The sequence below is a fragment of the Syngnathus acus genome, chromosome 15 (genome assembly GCF_901709675.1).
Source record: "Syngnathus acus chromosome 15, fSynAcu1.2, whole genome shotgun sequence".
NCBI classification, from domain to species: domain Eukaryota; kingdom Metazoa; phylum Chordata; class Actinopteri; order Syngnathiformes; family Syngnathidae; genus Syngnathus; species Syngnathus acus.
The window spans coordinates 1,802,326-1,822,762 of record NC_051100.1 but is presented as its reverse complement, the minus strand read 5'-3'; the positions used below and the strand labels follow the sequence as shown (position 1 = coordinate 1,822,762).

General features: G+C 41.6%; 2 protein-coding genes and 1 long non-coding RNA gene across 6 annotated transcripts; all 3 read left to right on the top strand.

The window, feature by feature from the left end:
• The first annotated feature begins 218 nt into the window (after nucleotides 1-218).
• eif4ebp2 (eukaryotic translation initiation factor 4E binding protein 2) lies at nucleotides 219-2,562 on the top strand. The gene is made up of 3 exons (XM_037272527.1): nucleotides 219-573; nucleotides 1,795-1,974; nucleotides 2,239-2,562. The coding sequence occupies exons 1-3, from the start codon at nucleotides 441-443 to the stop codon at nucleotides 2,268-2,270; spliced, it is 345 nt and encodes a 114-aa protein (XP_037128422.1). The 5' UTR covers nucleotides 219-440; the 3' UTR covers nucleotides 2,271-2,562.
• A 47-nt stretch (nucleotides 2,563-2,609) lies between these two features.
• LOC119135153 lies at nucleotides 2,610-4,234 on the top strand. Its single transcript, XR_005100498.1, has 2 exons — nucleotides 2,610-3,089; nucleotides 3,423-4,234. It is a non-coding gene; the product is annotated as an uncharacterized LOC119135153 (long non-coding RNA).
• Nucleotides 4,235-4,805: 571 nt separating this feature from the next.
• On the top strand, nucleotides 4,806-7,596 carry rps24 (ribosomal protein S24). 4 transcript variants are annotated; one of them, XM_037272524.1, is made up of 6 exons: nucleotides 4,806-4,899; nucleotides 5,456-5,521; nucleotides 5,604-5,813; nucleotides 6,015-6,128; nucleotides 6,255-6,257; nucleotides 7,016-7,036. In XM_037272524.1, the coding sequence occupies exons 1-6, from the start codon at nucleotides 4,897-4,899 to the stop codon at nucleotides 7,019-7,021; spliced, it is 402 nt and encodes a 133-aa protein (XP_037128419.1). In that variant the 5' UTR covers nucleotides 4,806-4,896; the 3' UTR covers nucleotides 7,022-7,036. The 4 variants fall into 4 exon arrangements, with proteins under 4 accessions (XP_037128419.1, XP_037128421.1, XP_037128420.1 ...); XM_037272526.1 differs by lacking the exons at nucleotides 6,255-6,257; nucleotides 7,016-7,036 and adding an exon at nucleotides 7,511-7,596; XM_037272525.1 differs by lacking the exon at nucleotides 6,255-6,257.
• The last annotated feature ends 12,841 nt before the right edge of the window (nucleotides 7,597-20,437 follow it).

The window sequence follows — 20,437 nt, the reverse complement described above, 5'->3', positions numbered from 1 at the left end:
TAGGCTTAAAATGAAATTTACAAAACGTAATTAGTTAAATGCTCGGGTAAAGAAATGAGTTTTAAGTTTTGTTTTGAAAATATCTAGCGACCTGGCCTCCCTGACATAAATAACAAATAATAATACATTTTTAGTATACACATTCACACAGTACTATCATCATAGGTATAGTAAAATATCAAATATATTAAACATAACAAAACAACAAAAAACACCGTGGCCACACCTCTTGGTGTCACGTCCGCCCACTGGTGGTCCTGCTTCCTGCCTTGCTGAGGAAGAGGACAGCGCTGACGGCTGGGAGGACGCGAGGAGCGACAAGAAAGCCCTTGGAAAGACGTAAGAAAGCGGGGAACGGCCCTGGTTTGCACCGTCAGTCGGGAGATAAGCACCCCGAGTTTCCATAGCGGCCGAATTTGTCACCGAAGCGGCGCCGAAAAATGTCGAACAGTCGTCAGCTTAGCGAGAGCAGGGCCATCCCGACCAGGACGGTGTTGATCAACGATACAACGCAGCTACCTCATGACTATTGTACCACCCCTGGAGGCACTTTATTCTCTACCACTCCCGGAGGTAAGATGGCTCCATTTTTTTTTAAAATAAGAAAATAGAAGGCGGTGCCCAACATCACACCATCGCCGCTTCTGCTATTATGGGCTTTCGCTGCCTTGTCATACCATCCAAAACAAAAACAATGTTAGTCCCGCCTCCTCCCTCGTTGGTGTTCTCTGATTGGCCACTACTCTGCAGCAGGTCTCCACAGAACGTTTATTTTTTATCATCAAATCCTCCTCGGAAATTTCCAGCCATATCCATCCATCCATCCATTTTCTGAACCGCTTAGTCCCCACGGGGGTCGCGGGAGTGCTGGAGCCTATCCCAGCCGTCATCGGGCAGTAGGCGGGGGACACCCTGAACCGGTTGCCAGCCAATCGCAGGGCACACAGAGACAAACAACCATTTGCACTCGCACTCAATCCTAGGGACAATTTGGAGTCTTCAATCGGCCTACCAAGCATGTTTTTGGGATGTGGGAGGAAACCGGAGTGCCCGGAGAAAACCCACGCGGGCCCGGGGAGAACATGCAAACTCCACACAGGGAGGGCCGGAGGTGGAATCGAACCCGCACCCTCCTAACTGTGAGGCGGACGTGCTACCCAGTGCGCCACCGAGCCGCCATCCAGCCATATCCTTTCATTAAATTATGGCCACAAACAGTAAGTTAGTAACACACCAGCACGACTTTGTGAAGAACGTAGTGTTTGGTTTTAACTGTTCCACGTAGAGCCCTGATAAAATTGTTTCCTGCTGTACAAGGTTAGTTTGTCCACAGTGAAAATCGTCTTGATAGCTTAGAAAGCGATAAACCTTCTGGTGTTATCATAGTTCCACGTTAGCAAGTTGAGTTTTTTTAAAAATAGGAACCGTTTGAGTGTAATCAAGTGATTTTATTGTTAGCACGTTAGAAGTGCTTGTTTTGAGTGGACACCAACCCAAAGTGGTCTCTTAGAGCACTGACCTAAATACTTCATATTATTTAACAGGAGATTAGGAATGCTTTTAAAATGAAGACTGCTCGTTTAATACGGATATCAACTCACAAAGGGGAGTTTGTGTGCTTCCTAAGGGATGTAACAATCTTGGTTTGTGGCCACAGTTCAGGTCACACACAGGAAAGTCAGAAGTGAGATTCAAACTCTGAAAGTTATAACTGTTAAGAAGAGATGCTAAGCACAACCAAATTTGATCATGAGGATGTCAAATGTAAAATCCACCCTGTGTGCCCTGATGCAGGAACGCGAATCATCTACGACCGCAAGTTCTTGCTGGACATGCGTAACTCGCCCATCGCCCAGACACCACCCGCTCACCTGCCTGTCATCCCCGGTGTGACCAGCCAAAACACGCTCCGTGAGAACCGGAAGAATAAAGCCAACAACCACGTCAACAACCACGACGGAAAGCCTACGAATGGTAACTTCGACAAAAATGCATCCCTTTTCCCATCAGGAAAAAAAAGCTTATAGTCATGCACGGTTGCTAACCAAAACAGCACCACCTACAGAACTTGTCCTCCAGTATGTCAGTTCATGCCATTTAGCTGTATTTTACCATAAGTCATTTTGATTTGATTTTACAGTCCAGCTTCAGTACATTGTAATATATTTTTGATCTTTTTTTTTGGAATGAATTCTCCAGTCGCATGTCTTTAATACCTTGCTTTCATTTGTGTTCAAGGTGACGACGCCCAGTTTGAAATGGACATCTGACAGACTGGCGCCAGCACACGCACAAAACAACCCAAACAAGTAATTGACCTGGCATGCTCTGTCATGCTAGTGGCCTGGCTTAGAGAAACAAATGTGAGCCCCCATGGCAGCCATTTTCTTTTGCTCTCCACCTCGCTGCTGCTGCTGATGTCGTGTGTGTGTATGTGTAAAAATCACCGGGATACAGCCCATATTGTCTGGTACGGGGGTCTACAAACTGGCTTTATTTGAATAGATTTCCATAGCTGCTGTAAAATTCAACCACACAACAAAGGGAGCTGGCGTGTTGATTGTTCACACGCGCACACACACGCACACACACACACACACACACACACACACACACACACACACACACACACCAGGTGATCCCATGAATTAAGCACATCAGTTCTAACCAACATTCTGACATCTCATCTGTGTAGATGATCATCGAAATTTGGAAATTGTAATCAATTGTACTCTCCAGCAAGTACAAATGAAAATACGGTATTTTACCCCCCCAGGCTAAATCGTACAGAACAGGCCTTTTTGGTTGACAAGAGATTTATTTTGAAGAATACGCAAAAAGGAGTGGGAAATTCTGAAATGGGAGCTTCAGCTGTGAAATTTTGGGAATATTCAAAGTGGGACACTTAAAAGAAAAATCTAAAGACAATTAATGGGAATCAACAGGAAGTTGCGATGAACATTTAGTTTTATTACGGGAAGACGGGCATGAAAATGTAATTGTAATATATGTTTTTCCATCTAATTCTGTCATTGAACAACCAAAAATATGAATATTGCATAAACTAAATGAGTACACGTGCTATCCCTGTAGATCAGGGGTCTCCAAACTACGGCCCGCGGGCCAACCGCGGCCCGCGGTCCAGTTTTTATTGGCCCGCAGCAAATTCTGAAAACATAATTGAATATGGCCCGCACAAGAAGCTTGAGCTCAACTCTGTTGCACTTCTCAGTTTCCACACTAGCGTTTGACGTCCCCTTAGCACCCCCCCCCCCCCCCCCCCCCCCCGGAAGAGAAGCGAACGCGCAGCGTTTGACGTTCCATTAGCACCCCCCCTCCCCGGGAAGAGAAGCGAAAAAAAATATTGGCCCCCGGGCCCCTTCACGTTAATAAATCTGGCCCTCCTTGCAAAACGTTTGGAGACCCCTGCTGTAGATTCTCATGTATTACTGTTACAGTGTCCTTATTCGAAAATTCCGATTATTTTGCAACCATGATGCAAGAAGGGAGGTGATACTTGACTTGAATATTCTGACCCAATGTGGGAATTATTTGACTCCAACGTTCATTTTTGGGATCTTTTTCCTAGATCCAGAAATGTTGTATGCATTATATTTTGATTAGTATGAAATACAGTTTTCTGTTTTAAGGAGTCTTGTTTGACTGGAAGTGGAACCAACCGTCAGATTTGTCAAAAGTGTTTCTGAGCTTGATGGTGCCATTCCATAATCTGCAAAAGTCTCCCCCAGTGTCCTTAATCCATACTACTGTAATGACTTAATTTCTTTCTGTCATTTAAGTGTGCATACGCCTTACTTCAATGCATTACAGTACATCAGTCTAAATGAAGTTCGAGTCATCACTTTGTACTACTGCGAAAGAGATGTTTATTTTTTCACTGCAAACATTGGACATTGTACTCAGAAGCTGAAGAAAAAATATTCTTTTTGCTTTCGTTTGTAGATGTGTTGTTGAAAAGAGTGACAGCAAACATTGCATCACTGTTATATTCTTCAATATACGGTTATGATACAAATACCCATTTTCCATACAAAATTGCAAATTTCATTCAAATCAGTTTTTTGGGACAATGAGGGCAAGAAAATTTATAATTCAAAACAACAAAAATTTTGAAAAAAAGCTTTGATGTTTTCTTTTTTTTTCTTCCATGAAAGTCCAAATGCCAGTGAACGCTCTTGCTACAAGATCAATAAAAGTCCCACAACAAGGAAAATGAGAGTGTGCTCTTTTTTTAATTCCATTTTCTTAGTGGTAATGTTTAGGAAGGTATCGCACAAGGCTGCTGGTTGTTAGCAGTGTGGCAGTATTCACTTGTATATAACTTTTAAATTCAATACATTTGTATGTTTTTGTTTTAAAACATATTTAGGCATGTGTTTAATTTAACTTGTGTGCAATTTATTTGAATTTAGTCAGAGTACCCTAAGAAAACACAAGTATGGATACATGCAAATACGCAAGCAATACAAGTGTGTCTCAATGAGATATTTAAGAGAGTAAACACATGGTAGAAAATCCCATTAAGTATATATTATGATTTTCCATAATCTAATCATAATGCTTTGAATTTAAGAGCGATTATAAGTAAAATATATGTTTGTGTTTTACTCAATTTCTAACAAAGGAATCCTTGTAGGATTGAATGTGTAATAATAATAATAGTCCTGATTAATTTAAATTAAAAACTTTCGTCCTCTTTGTTTGGAGTTATGTAATAGATAAACAATTATTTACTGTACAGTATTTCTGTTTTTCTGAATTTATTTTCTATCAGGCATATCCAGTAGGTACTGAGCCATATACGAACAGGCGTTAATTCGGTCGCCCGCTGGTCCTTCCTCCTTTTCTACGTCCCTGAGCGAGGCCGCCGTCAAAATGGTGAGTCTTGAGGGCTAAAGTTGAACATAAATCCACTCATCATCAAGCCAATCAACTGATTGTCACTTGTTTTGTCCCGGCCAAGTAATAGTTTACGTCCCAGTCTGTTAACATTTACCGATATTGAGATTTTCTGTTCGTTTTAGTACAGCTTAAACGGCACTTTTCAAATGCTAAGATACATGTTATCACCCAATAAGGGACACCGCGTTATTTGCGAAGGCTTTGCGATTTCGTTTAGTTTTATTCTCTCTTATTGTAACTGTCATGACCAACTGTGATTGTATAATCACCCTGAGACTATCGTTTTCCACATTTATTGACTATTCTACATTTCTTGGAGGCTAGCGTTAGCAATCTCACGATCAACTGTGTATTTAGGCCCTCGTGTATGAGATATAAGATGTTAGCTGGTTACTACGAATATTCTGAACGTGTGGCTGACAAGGCCAACTGAAATGAACATTTCCAAATTATACATATCTGTAAAGAGAGCATGAAACCAGCCATATCCGCTTCAATGTAATCGCGCTCAATGTTGTCTTCCTCTGTTTAGAACGAGACAGTTACAGTCAGGACTCGCAAGTTCATGACGAACCGGCTGCTTCAGAGGAAGCAAATGGTAAGTTTGGATAACATGCTTAAATCACTCACGGTGTCATACCCGCTTCATCTGTATTCATTGTCAATCCCTGCCTTTCCAGGTCGTTGATGTTCTGCATCCCGGCAAGGCCACAGTCCCCAAGACTGAGATCCGGGAGAAGCTCGCCAAGATGTACAAGACCACCCCTGACGTCGTGTTCGTCTTTGGCTTCAAGACTCAGTTTGGCGGTGGCAAGACAACAGGCTTCGCCATGGTCTACGACTCCTTAGATTACGCCAAGAAAAACGAGCCCAAACACAGACTGGCCAGGGTAAGTTTGAAAAGCTTGTGGTCATTTTTGTGTTTACTTGTATTGCTCATATTGCACCAAGCGGTTATCCTGTAATAGTCGAAGGATATTGTGTCCTTCAGTCCAGCCAGGCTCATTTTTGCTACATGCAAAATAACGAAACTATATCCCTCAAATGGTTTTGCTCCTGTGTGAAATTAACTTCAAATATCTCTTCCTCAGCACGGTCTTTATGAGAAAAAGAAGACATCCAGGAAGCAGCGCAAAGAACGCAAGAACAGAATGAAGAAAGTACGAGGCACCAAGAAATCCTCCGTGGGCGCTGCCAGCAAAAAGGTATGTTTGTTGGAGGCAATACTGATTTTGTGCTGAAAAGAATGAAATGCATGGAGCCGTTACTTCTTCTGTTAACTTCATCTTGTCATTCTCCCAACCCTGTCAAATGTTCTTCGGGAACCATAGAAGGTAAATCAATGTTCAAGAGTAGGCTAACTCCAGTGTGCTCATAATCCTCCAGTGATGGATAATAGCTAACCTCTCCTTACCGCATCACCAACCCACTTGGAAAAAATGTCCACGTGTACGTTTTTTTATGCAGTTTTCCTCAAAAAGAAAATAACATCACAACTATTTTCACCAACCTAAAGCTTCATAAAGCAACTGTCAAATGCTTATGATGCATTCAGTTTGACACAAAGGTGTAACACAAAACTAGCTTCTTTTCCAGAGGTCCTGCAAAATTGCAAGCTTACTTGTTGAGGCTGCGTTGAGGCTGTGCCTTTTTTAAGAGAACCCAACACTTTCATTTGACATAAATTAGATGCATGAAGACATCAGTGTCTGCCGTGATGTGTAAAAGAAAAAAAAACAAGGTTAAACGTGTTTTTGAAACTCATTTGTCAAAGTAGCTCAGATTCTAGCTCAACTTAATTGGTCTTCTTTTAAGTCTAATGATATAACGTCTAACTGGTTTATATAAAAAAAAAAAAAAGATGAAAATTCATCTTACAAATTTGGTTGTGGCAAAAAATCTCACCCGTGGCTGAGTCACGCAAACTCTTTGAATAACGACCCCGTGTTCAATGGTATTCCGCACTCTTTGTCAATACGAGGAGCTTACTTTTAAAACCAACAAACACTTTCTGCCTCATCTTTCAATGTGTTAACGTGATCCTGTTCCATCTTTTGTGCCCCACTTTGCCTCCCATGGAATACCCGTGCAGAAATGAGGTGTCAGTGTACAGGTATCATGTGCGAGCATGGGGTGCCGCTGTGTTGCACATCCAAAAGTCTTAAGCGCATGCCACGCTCACTTCCCCCAGTAGATGTTTCCCTCACTGGTGTTGGTTCAAATCCCACGTCAAATGTTCTCTCGCTGCCTCGGGAGCCCTGTGTTGCTCTTTGGGAGCGAACCCACTCTAGCCTACATGTTAGTAGACACTTGCCCACTATCCTTTCGAGGCCTAGTCACTGATGTGGAGCGCAAGCGTCTTCACGTTTTGCGAGTGTGGAGGGAGTGTTTAGACTCAAAGCCTACTTGTTTATTTCTTACCACAATGAAACACTTGTTACAGGCGTAACAATGTTTTTATTTTGAAGCGTCGTACTGTGTAAGTCTTAGTTTGGAATTTCACTCAATTTTATATATAACCTTGTGCATCCATGTCGAATGGAGAGTAATTTTATTTTCTCTCCCCACCCCTCTTCTCTTTCCCCAGTGAGTCCAGACAGCCAGGGAGGGTTCTCGTGCTCAAGATGTTCTTGTATATTGTTCTCAAATAAAAGTTGGAGAAAAGACAATTTATCTGGGAATGGATTCTTCTATATGCGATATTACAACTGAGGTGCTAAAGATGGTTTCCAACATGTTCAAACTGTGCAGTGGGTCTTGCCTCTATCTGTAATGCCGTAAATGACCACACGGTGACTCCCCACCATTCCCAAGTACAGTACAGTGTACGGTTTTTCTAATTACCAATTTATGCAGTTAAAACCCCAGATGAATACTTTGCATAAATACACCAGCAGGCTCACCCTTTTACGCGCACACTTTACCTTTCCTCAATTCTAAACACCATTTGGAACAGAGTAGACTGCCGCATCTGCACCGTGACCTTCTTAGTGAATTAGCATAGAAATACACCCCAAGAGAATGTTAAAATTAAGCCATGAAAATGCCAAGGAATGGCTCTCCCCTGTGGGTCGGCACCGCTGCTTTATGACATCTTATTCAGGGGCATTTGTCAAAGCCGTTGAAAATTTGCTCTTGTCAAGGATGCTATAAAGAAATATTGTGTGCATACGGAGGAAATAATTACCCTCTGCTGAATTTGTCAATTCACAACGGAATTGTAATTGGATTTGATAATGGAAGAACAAAATATCTCTTCTATACTTCACTGAATAAAAAAGCCATTACCATAAAACGGATTGTCAACCGGTGGTCCGCGACCCTCTAGTGGCCAATGACGGTATTGCAGTTGGTCTGCGAAATTGAAAATGGAAAATAATTGAAAATAAAATGGATTTATTATTTAGACTTGATTTATTTTCCAGGTAATTTTGTGAATCATTTAGCTATCCAAATTGTGTTAATTGTCGCTGAGATTCCCAAAATAGCCATACAGATGGAAATAAATAGCTTGTAGAGATCTATCCTCCTACGGTGAAAAATAAAATAACATGCCGCCAAAGCCGTGGTCCCCGAGTAGCTTCATGGTTATAATGGTGGTCCCTTGGACAAAACCAGCTGAAACCCCCTGCCATAAAAAATTGGAAAATGTATTTTCTTCATTCACCACGAGAGGGAGCCCGCGTACAATTTGTATAACTCGTACCACAGTGTGACTCCTATACACTTCTTTTCCCAAATAAAATCCACATTTACTTTAAACTCTGCATATAACAAATCCTCCCCTTGTAAACTCTCGAGCACAACAACAGTTCCGCCTTTCTGAATGCAATATAAAAGTATTCCTGAGTTTACGTGTTTTGCACAGCCACAACTGGCTCCAGCCAAATGGTGGCAACCAGAATTCTGGCCAGGTTGGACATAAAACAACCATAAAAGAGACTGTTAATTTCTTTGTAAATGAGCAAACTAATTTCAGACAGGGACCACAATAACCCCCCATGGTTTTGTTGTAAATAATGACTTTATATTAAAATCATCAGGGCATCCAAATAAATCAAGTATTGGCAATTAATGTCCACCTTTAATGTACAGTCTTAAATAGGGATCATGTTCGATAACACTTTTTGTCAGACTGATAATCAGTCCCAATTGATTGAATCCCAGTCTGCTATTTGACCCACCTCTCCTGAAATCCTAAATGTAGGCCACATGTTCTGTTTTGGAATCCTGCATGTGCTGGAGAATGAGGAAATGCGCTTCATTGGAGGTACTTCCGTGCCTCCCCCTCTTTTCCCCCAGAGGAACAGAGGTCCTGAGTATCTCCAGTGTAAATATACAGTACACCCGCTACTCCCTGTGGGCTTGTCTTCAATCGATGCCAGACGGCTGAGATTAATCATAGACTGTTTATCAAAGATAATATTGCAGGCCGGCACTACATAAGGAAGGGTTACACTATCAACACATTGATTATGAAGCAAAGAGTGGATATATTAAAACCACCATTTACTTGCCATTTGTGCCTAAACGGAATTCCCGATGACCTAGAAAAGAGGCAGGTGGATTCATTCATCTCAGCTGAAGTGTGGGTGAGTGCGGCTCCACTGGTGTGCAGTTGTGGGAGGTTTGACACAAGTGGAGCTTTGAAAAGCCAGCCACTGCTAACAGATGGTGCTGGGAAATTAAGCAGCTTTTGCACTTGGTCCCAGGAGTCCCTTCCCTTTCCCCCAGTCTTTGTCTCTTTTCACTTTAGCATGTCTCTCAGTCTCACTCAACATTCTTATCTCCTCCTGCTCCCTTGTCGGGGTGGGCGAGCGGAATGAGCCCGCTCTCCTGTGTTTTCATTAAAAGACAGCGAGTGGGTGACTGATGTAATACGGATGTGTAAAGGGACAAATGCAATTAGGAGTGTTAGGTGATACATTTTGAAGATGATGCTATGCGTGCTTTCGTATTTCAAAAGTGAAAACACTTCTAAATAACGCCAAGAATCAAGAAATAAAGTGCACTTTCTAAATTTCACACTATTTTTCTTGTTTTTGCTCAAATCAGTAAGTGAGCCAGCCCTCATCCCGCCCCATGTGCTGCTGGGCCGATGCCGAGTCCGGCTTTGGTTACCATGACGACTGGCTGTAGCCGAGAGGATTAAGCTTTGACTTGGGAGCAAACATTTGAGATACAAATGCATGATGGCAGGGAACTCAATTCACTTCACAACCAGCAGCTACTGAACAATTCTTCTCAAAAGAAAAACAAGGACAACTAGATGTAGATTTAAAATAATCACATCATCGCTTTAGCTTAGCTTAAGCTTAGCAAACAATGCAAAACACTTTAGGAAGGCCACTGAATTGCGTTGAATATCTGAATGTAAATAGCAGAACAAAATATGGAGATCAAGTATATATTCTTTATCTTCTGCAAAAAGCCACTAATATTACTGCCGTCTTCTGAGGAGTTTTGACTGGCTCATGTTTATCCGTGTATCTTTTTATACTGCCCCCTGTTGTCCAATTGAGGTACAAACACCAGAAGGAGCAGCAAAATGTCCACTGAATTGAAGGCAAAAAGCGGGATTAAACTTGTTTAATTAACATTTTATTCATCATAACAGTACTTTTTAAAAAAAATAATATATATATATATAGTATATTTATACAAAACAAATGCACAGTGGCTTACTTGCGGACACTTTTTGAGAAACGGGCAGATAAACACTTTTGTTTAATTTCACACTCGACGGATAGAGCTGGCACTCCAGAGACCCAACTATTTGTATCCAAGCAAATTAAAAAGTTAATATTGTTATCCAATATATCTACTGCAATTTCACATTGGATTGCTGGCTTGAAATTTACTTTTAATCTTATTTTTAATAAACAATTATGTTAAAACTTGTCTGGTGTTTTATTCTTTGTTTTTATATTCGCCAATTAAAACATAAAAATCAGACAATTCACGACTCGTTCGTGAACGGGAAGTTACGTCATTTTCTTCTTCGTTTTGTTTTACGGCGAGGTGGCACCAGCTTCAATGGGCATTACCAACACCTACTGGTTGAAGTCATATGAACTGAAAAAAGCACGAATCACTTTAGGAAGTGATTCGTTCACTCTCGTTCACTGAAAAAAAACAATAGTTCTTTTGCAGGAATCGTTCACTCACGAGCCAACACTAACAACAACACACACGTAAACTGAGTATGTGCCCATGCCACAACATGAAATCTCAAGATTCTCCGATTTGCCACGCATGCACGATTAGCAAGTGGCTGAGCAGGCCTTGCGCTAACTGACCTGTGGTTTGGCTATCCTGTTTACAATGCGCTCGGTATTTAATGTTGGACAATTTCCCACGGCACACCAGTGTGGTTGGGAAACAAACAAGAGATGAGGAAGGAAGTGAAGTGCGCACAGCTTTTGCTCTCTCTGTTTACAGGCAATTTTACGCCGTACCATAAGTGCAGTGTCAGCATCGGGAGAGTCCCAAGTGAGTCTCCTATGTACCAAATAAAGAAAGCCCTGATAAAGCTCAATGACTTCCTTCAGGGCCTATATGTACTTTGATCCCCCCCCATCTCTGTTTTTCTGCACACAAGTTTTATAAATGACCTATTCGAAAAAAAAAAATCCGTTCAGACAAGGGCTGACTGTCTTAGGTCTTATATTAAAAGTGGTCCATTTAAATCCGAAATATTCCTTCAGCTGATTTTTTTGGTTTTGTTTAAATTCTTGATATACACTTTTAAACTACGCATGCTTTGTTTATACTAGAAAGCAACTGATTAACCGGTTAGGCAATTTTATGGGTAAAATACAATTATGATCGAATATTTTTTTATTTTTTTTTCATGGAACAAAATAATAAATGTTCAGTTCGGAGTCACTTAGAAGGATATCATTACACGATTTGTCCACTAGACGGCGCTCTGACACCCCTCAATCAAATAACTAACCTTTCACCCCCCACCCCCCCTGACGTGCTGGCAAGTAATTGCGCCACCTGCACCGGTAACAGTTTCAACAATGGAGGATTACAGATTTAAGTTAATGCTAGCGAAATCTTGAGCATGATATTAGTGTTACGGCAAAAAAAATAAAAATAAAACAATTCTCACTGTCAGCAAGAAGTGAAGATGAAGAGCAGTATCATGGCGGACAACAGGAGAGACACTTTGTGGTAAGTGGTCGTGTTTAACTGACAGACGTATGGACACATTTCTTGGCTGCTTTTGCGAGCTTTAGCAAATGTAGCATTAGTGTAACAAACACACAGGTGCAATTGTCGCTCAAACCAAGTATAGAAAGAATATTTAATATTATTTATATATTTTAATATTTAGTATTGAAATGTGTTTTCCATTCCAAAGCATTCACAACTGAAATAAATTAGATTTTTATGAGCAGTTTCCTCTTCTAATGTTCTCCTGAAAAAAAAAATATATAAAAAAACTCGCGGAGACATGAAGACTGTAAGAGGCACCATTTCAATTTCATGAACAAAATGCTCCCTTCACTGAAGAGTCCTGCCCATGTTTCTTCAATCAGCGGAGCAAATTTTTATTTTGGGATTTGACTTTGCATGATGGCACTACCCAAAAGTACCATCTTGACACATTTACATGCTTTTTCAATTGCACACTGACACCAAATTGCCCCTTGTGGGGGGGAGCACGTTAGTTTGATGGAGTTTGCGCGTACCACAGGGCAAGACGACCAAATTGTGATGAACTTGATTCGTCAAATTTTTATACATATAAAAAAAAAAAAAAGACGTGAGAAAATCAGGTTTGGATTGCAAATCCGACACTTGAGTTATTTTGCCATTTTTGAGTGAGCTTCACATTCTCCCTCCCTGCGCTCATTGGTATGCCTGCTCATATTAGCCTCTTCAATCAGCAACAGAAAAGCTGTGATTAATGGCAGCGGAGAGAGCAATCTCCCAGTGATTCACCGGAGTGAATAAAAAGGAAGATTTGCTCATATTTCCGCTCAGACGCCGAAAAATATCGTCCGGCATTGGTGAGATGTTTGATTTATGATGTTGTTAGTTACTCTCATGTTAAGTCCATAGAGCAAAATGAAAGGCAAATTAGTATGAATAACAGATGCTTCCTGTTTTAGTGTGGAACTCCTCATTTACTGGCCAATCTCGCATTTAAATAATGAAAATGGGATACGTTCGTCTCGATGGTTTGAGTGGTTAACTCATTACAAGCTAATGTTGGAATCTAGAAATCAATACGTTTTTTATGATTGGTGCTTTTCGTAAATCAAGCAGTTTGCATGAATACTCAATTATATGTCTGATAAATTTTTCTCCCACTGCACATAGTAACACCAAGCAATAATGCATTATATAAATTTCAAGATATAAAGGTTTTTATTAAAACAAATATGATGACAGCAATATATTTCTATTGTACTGAATCCTTTTTGTGGTTGAGTGACTAAGCACTACACCCCTTTGCCATGATATGAGGAAATAGAAAACAATTTGCCTGCATGATGTTACATCATGTTCCGTGAGACCTCAAACCAAAATATTATTGGTGGACATCAAATGACAAGCGAGCTCTCGTATTCAAAATGAGTCATTTGTTATCCCAAAGAGACGTCATTTCATTTCAAACATTAGCTGGACAAAACCAGTATCTCCACATCCAAATCCCCTCTGTAACCCGCATATTAACACAGATTGATTTCAATCAAACATTAGCCCTGCAAATGTGTAACGGGCCATCGGACTAGCGTCATTACTGCCGCTCGTTTGCCAGCTAAGAGACGATCAGATATGACAGGGGCGGAATTAGCTTTGTGCTGGCTCTCTGTCACTCTCATCCCAAACTGCCGCCGGGTGGGTGGGGGTGGGTGTGTGGGGGGGCTTTCCGATTAAAAGGATATATTGTATACTACATGCACATTAAAGACCCCCTGCTCTACTTTCCTTCCTACTTACAGATCACACAAAGGCCGGATGGAGCGTCAATGGCTGCCCAGAGCTGCTCCTTTCTCCAAGGTGAGGGTGAAAAAGCTGGACGCAAAGCCAGTCATATCGAAATCCTGCTTTGCCACGTTCAACTCCGTGTCATGAATACACAACGGAACAAAGCTTGAGTCTGGGGTGGTCTCTTTTGCACCGTGCTGCATGCAGTCTCATTGAACGCTGTTTAAAATCAATACGCTCTGACCTTACCCAAGTCAGAGGCCATGCTGAGGACCCCATCAGGCAGACCCCCACCCCACACCCCTTCAAGTATGAGCACTACTGACTAAACGACTTTCAGCAAATTTACATCAGGGCGTTTGTAAACCACATAAATATTAATATGATTTTTTTTTTTTTTGTAGTATTGCATCATTTTTGCACATGTACTAGTTCAGATATTTAAATGCAAATGTGCTAAAAAGTGTACCAGCCTTATTTTTCTTTCTCACATCATGTGGCATGTTGTAAATGTAGTAAATATTATTTGTACTATGCATGTTTCTTAAAAAAAAAAAATATATATATATATATATATATATATATATATAATTGTTGGAACCATGCTTGCAACTCAAAGTATGCATCCCAAATCATCTTTCTACATTGAAATGAATGAAAATGGCAGTAATTCGTCCTAGCCTTCCCCTGAAAAAAAACATGTGTTTTTTAAAACAATGAACAGCCTGAACTGGCTGCCATACAGTAATAAAAGGATTACTAGAATGAATCTCCTGAAATGGAGCGGCCACTCGAATCTCCCGAAATTCCCAATGGCCACCATGCTCCTGTTTATGACATTAAAAGTGAATTGTAATCCGATTGAAATCCAATGAGTAATATCATAAAACTGAATTGTACATATTAAGTCCTCACTGAAGTTCTCACTTCTGGTGAAAGTTGATTGGCACGAACAAATCATTCCTCGGAAAAAGGCAGACTTGTCACTCTGCCGCAAGTTGTGTGGACGGATTAGACCACTACGTGTCGAGGATGGCTTTAATAATTAAGAAGAGCCGAGAATATAAGCTGCTCCCTGTTGTGCAGTCAACTGTACTGGCACGAAAAAGAGCTGGGCTAGAAGGAAGAAGAGGAGGAGGAGAGTGGTAATGGTGAGAAGTGCTTATGAAATATGGATATCAGGAAGAAAGCAGTCCAGGAAAGTTGCCAGGGAAAAATTCTTTAATTAGTTGAGTGATAGTTGCAAATACTCAACAGTGATAACAGTTGAAAAATATGACGCATTTTAAAAGTGTTTGTGAGCCGTGCATGCCGACGGAGCGCTGTTTGTCTTCGTACAACTCCAATTATCATCCGGTACGAGAGAAGCAATTAATTGAAGAATTTCCGTCGGTGTCATAAAAGAAAATACCAAGGTAATCCCTAACGGCATCTGTACCCTGCGCCTGATTTCATGCCTGTTGGCGCCGCCATTCTGAGTGCCAAAGAATCCCGGCGGCGGTATGAGCCGTGAGATTCAACATCTCAACACTTCTGATGCAAAGATTTCTTTAAAAAAAAAAGAAAAGTGATTTCGTTCAGAGTGTTGCTTGTACCTTGTGTGGTTTTGACAGTTGTCACTGCTGTGGGGTTGAAGGGACAATGCTGTGATGACAACTCCATTTCGCCACTTGAACAAATATTGTTTAACATTGTGGATCATTCTGCTGCTACCATGAGAAATATTTCCCCATTGACTCTTATTGATTACATGCAGAGTAGCTCCTCTTCAAAGTGATCGATAGGACCAAGGTGGGACTTTTCATCCACTTCCAGTCTTTCTGCATCCTGCTGATGACACTCTGTGACACTAAGCCAGGGTTGCAAAACTCATTTTTGTCGCGGCCCACATCATTGTCATAGTTTCCGTCGGAGGGCTATTATGAGTAATAACTAGTTTTGAAATTAGCAACTAGTAAAGCCCGTTGGATGGTAATCAAAATTGCTAGCAATTTCTCTATTTTTTTTAAAAGTGAAGACAATTTGGAATTCTAGTATTGACACATGAAGTCGATGCACAATTTGTTTTTGCGGGCCACAAAAATGGATGTATCTGCCCCCCCCCTCCCCGAGCCTTGAGTTTGACACCAATGCTCTAAGATGCGTGGCCTCATTTCTCCCAAAACATCCAACACGATTCTCCTACAAAGCCATTTTAAGCCAAGACCGTCTTTTTTTTTTTTTTCTCCCCCCCCCTCTCTCCTGGTATGTACCCGAGTGCATGGTGTTTGTTATACAACACCGCTGATATAACATAACTCAGCAAAGGGTTACAGCAGACACCCTGTGACTTTGGTTATATTAATTTGAAATGAGTGCATTATGAACTACTTGAGTTGCTGCATGCCAAATGTTGCACGCTCTGTTAAGCAAATGACTGTTATATTTTCCCGGGCCCTGCTGTTGAAGCCCGCGACCGTGATATTAAGATTTAACATCACTCCTGACTGGAGATGGAAGCTGCTTTGCCTTCCCTCCAGCCTGGCTGAAGACCAGCATCATCCTCATCGTGGCGCAGTTAGCAAGTGTAGCACGCTATCGACGGAGCCGCCTGGCTGTGGTGTTTAGCTTCAAAGAACCACCCGCGGGCATCCTTTCTAATATTGTCGCAGTGACGGTGTTTTTCACAAACCTACTGATGCACGAGGCCTGTGAGGGGGGGGGAACAGAGGGCAAAAATCAAAAGTGTGTGTGAAGGAATTTTGTCAAACCACAACTAAAGGTTTCCACTTGAATTCTGTGTGAGCTGTCATTTCAAGGTGATGGATGACTCATCTCGAGGTTGTACACCTCGTTTGTATTGCGCCATCAAAATGAAGAAAATCATTCATCCTGACTGAGCGAGTAGATTAACAATGCGTGTACTGTATGGCTGACTCCTCCAGCTCCCCTCCCCTCTCTCTTTGTCTTTTTCTTCCACATGCTACCCTTGTGCATGTTAGCATTACGTAAGCCGGGGGCCGTGTGTTGCAGTGAGAATGATGGTCCGTAGGGGGACGCACAAACAGCTGCAGTGTCAGTGATGGGTACATTTTATTATCACAGCGTGACACCAGACCTCAGGCACCTTCTGTGCACAACACACAGTGAGTGAAAGCACGGCTAGCAAAATAAATAAATACTTTTTGATGAAACGTGGCTTCGATCTTAATAGTACGTAGACTATTTATGTGGTATGGCTACTGTTACCACAATTTAAACACAGTTTCCGCAGTCCTATTCAACCGATCCGTCTTATTGCCTCCAGCGGGCTATTTTCTTTTCTTCTTTTGAACAATGTAGATTTATTGGTTTGCTTGCAACGTCCTATTCATGATCAACCCAGATTTGCTTTTATGGTTGGTTCATGGTGTTCCCTTTCAAGTTTGATGGTATTCCACATGTCGATGATGTCATCATGGGTTGATGACTCCCATTCCACGTTTCCACCATCATTTATCGGGCTTCGTTTTGGGTCACCACATAAGAATCCGCTCTCTAATTAGAGAAATGTATATTTTGTAAATGTTTCTAATTCTCTACATTTCTCGACAGTACTCCTCAAGTCAAGGCACATGAAGATGAATTCCAGATCAGAAGAAACTAATTTCATCAACAGCCATGTCGTTGCGTTCAATGGTTGCAACTATGGGTGAGTCTTTGTTTTGTTTTCCTCAATCAAAGTGAGTTAGCAATTTATATCTGTAGAAGTCGTAATTTGAGGTCTCTGTACACCCACAATACTTCAGGCAAACAAAAATCTGACATTAAGTCCTCCTCACCAGTAGTTGGCGCTATACTGTGGCAGTTTGGTAAATCATCAAATCATCATCTGCTTCAGAAAGAAATGTATGTTCACATTTTTTGGGTTACTGTGCAAAATGACATTTTCCGCTATTGGTGAGTAATCAAAGAGTCGATACTCGAATTGATATCAATCGAAAAAATTAGTTTGTACATCCCTAGATATAAAGAGCAATACTATTACGGGTGCATATTTGCCATCTTGCAGCTGTCAATTTCAGTGAAGGAATAGCAAGGCACAAAATCAGAACTAAAATACAAACAGGGAAACCTCATTTTTTTGACCCGTCAATGAGACCTGCCAGCTTGTTGAATTTCATCAAAAGATTAACAAAATTGTTAATTAATCGACTTTGACTCGACTTGAATCACATTACAGTCAGTTGCAAAAAAATATGTAGTCCTTCAACTTTTCGTAGACACGCGCACACAGCTTCCACCAAAGTCGAGAGCCGCTCACATTTGTGTCACTGGCATGCGAGCGTCCCTTTTTTTTTTTTTTCCTTTTCTGAGGTGGCCTTGTTTCCGCACGGGCTCTGGGCATCTCTCGCCATGGCTGCCTAGTAACTGGCAGATGCAGACAGTGATTTATGCAAATTGGCAGGGAAGTGCTTGTGGGTCAGCCGCGATAATGTGGCAAGAAGGTGCATGTGGGCGACTCGACGGGATAGCCAAGTCGGAGCAGCGAGTGGAGACTGAGGAGTTGCAAATAACTTTCTTAAAACTTTCAAATAATGACTTTTTTGTGCTGTCAATGAACATTCACAATCGCCGCCATTGGTGCAATAACACTTAATGTTTTCGCCGCTGCCAGGGACGACAAAATCAACAACAAAAAAAGATAACCTATTAAACATTGGCTTTGTCTGAAAATAGTCTGAGCATGACTCTAAATGTCCCCCTCAAGCCAGTTTGACCGCAGTGTGCCTCAATTGGATCATTTTTGAAAATTGTTAGGTCATTTTCATCTCTCTGGCTTGTAAAAAGGAACTTTTTCAAATTCAAATTCATAAGGTGGAAATGATGGTAACAGATGTGATTGCTATCCAGGGATTCCGGATGTTGATACGCTTTACTAAATGTGATCCTTCATCTCTTCCCCCTCATTTCCTGCCAACTCCCAACATCTAATTAAGGCGGGGAGGAAGAAGAAAAAAAATAAATCAGCCACTCTGTGGTTTCACTCGGATCCAGGTGATCCAGATGGTAACCGGGGGGTCGCAATACAGTCTTGCCATCCTCTGATACAAACAGTTGGTGTTTCTATTTTCGAAGCCGGGCACTTGTGGTGCTGGGCGCCGTTTAATTAGAGTGAATACATTAGGTCGTCGCGCGATCCTGCTACCTGGCATGGGTTCCAACGCTTTGGGAACGGCAGAGGAGGCCATCGCTTGCCCTGCGACACGACACTCCCACCTGGAGGGGAACTCCCAGTGACAGATGGAAGCTTTGCTCGCCGAACTGGGCCGGATTATTGCGGCAACCATTAGCCCGGTCAGCGAGCCACCGTGGTGTCTTTGTGTTGGCTCTACCTTTGCATTCTCGCTGATGCCATCCATCATCATTTGCCTTTGTCTTGCGCTTGATCCAAGACACTGATACAAATCTCGGTGGCGGACGATGGCCAGAATCGCTACCGAGATTATTATTCTCCCTTGTCGAGATAGAAAGACCCTTCATGTCTTTCTGGATCCACACAAAACGTCTCATCCCTCAGGATTTGGCGTTGTTTTTGCATAATCATGCTAGCGAACAAGCATGAATGAAATCATAACCTTGTCAACTTGTAGTAAATGCAAACTCATCTGCCCTGTGTCCGGAGAGGTAAACCTTCATGAGACCAGGCAAGCGAGGGGGAATCAATGTGACACATCTCATAAAGAAGAGAAATGGCGGGGATCCGAAAGGAAGCAACGGAGGCTGCCATTAATGCAAAATGTCCAAGCTGTCCAGAGTGGCTTCAATCTAATGGGGGGGACAAGCGTGCACAACCTCCTGAAGGTTGTACCAGCAATTATACCACTTAGGAGTCTTTGACAGGCAAGGTCGCATCGGCAAACAGACGCGAGAAGCATCATAATATAGCACTCTGTGTTCGGCGCCACACGGCTCCTTTTAGCCCAAGCAATATCAATCTTACATGTGTATCTTGTGTCCACCGTGACCGAGAGTCCCCCCCCCCCCCCCTCGCTACTCTTGTCTGGAATGGTTTTGAAAATCGAAAAGGAAAAAAAAAAACATGACGGATATAACAATAGAACAGCACCTATATATATATAGTATTTATCCTGTACCTTTTTATTTGACGACAAGGGTCACAAGAGGGAAAAGAAAACAAGTTTGAGCTCTTTCTTGTAAAGAATAATTGACTGGAAAACGGCTTTTGCCAGAATACGTCACAAAGTGTAAATTTGAGATAACTACTTCCGCTATGTCCTAATTTTAATCTGGAATTATGAATGTCATTTTGTGAGCAGATGACAAATTTCCAGTGAACCAAATCAGATAATGACCTCTAAATCGACTTTGTAAAATGCGGACTTACTCCGCCTTTCACCCAAAAGTCATCTAAAATAGTCTCCAACTCATCCTAAGAGATCGAAAATAGATGGTCGTTTTTTTAATGACATTGTGGAAACGCCATTTTCCCTTGCGTTACCAGATAAAAGGAACATCACGCGATTCGTCATTTTGACATGGACTTTATGACTACGTCTGCTTCAAAGTATCAAAACATTACATT

Excerpts from the sequence above, each read along its gene's own strand:
- rps24 (XM_037272523.1), top strand. Across the intron at positions 5,814-6,014 it reads CCAAACACAGACTGGCCAGG|CACGGTCTTTATGAGAAAAA; the intron begins GTAAGTTTGAAA and ends TCTCTTCCTCAG. Across the intron at positions 6,129-6,254 it reads TGGGCGCTGCCAGCAAAAAG|AAGGTAAATCAATGTTCAAG; the intron begins GTATGTTTGTTG and ends CGGGAACCATAG.
- eif4ebp2 (XM_037272527.1), top strand. The coding sequence starts at position 441 with ATGTCGAACAGTCGTCAGCTTAGCGAGAGCAGGGCCATCCCGACCAGG. Across the intron at positions 574-1,794 it reads ATTCTCTACCACTCCCGGAG|GAACGCGAATCATCTACGAC; the intron begins GTAAGATGGCTC and ends GCCCTGATGCAG. Across the intron at positions 1,975-2,238 it reads CGACGGAAAGCCTACGAATG|GTGACGACGCCCAGTTTGAA; the intron begins GTAACTTCGACA and ends TTTGTGTTCAAG.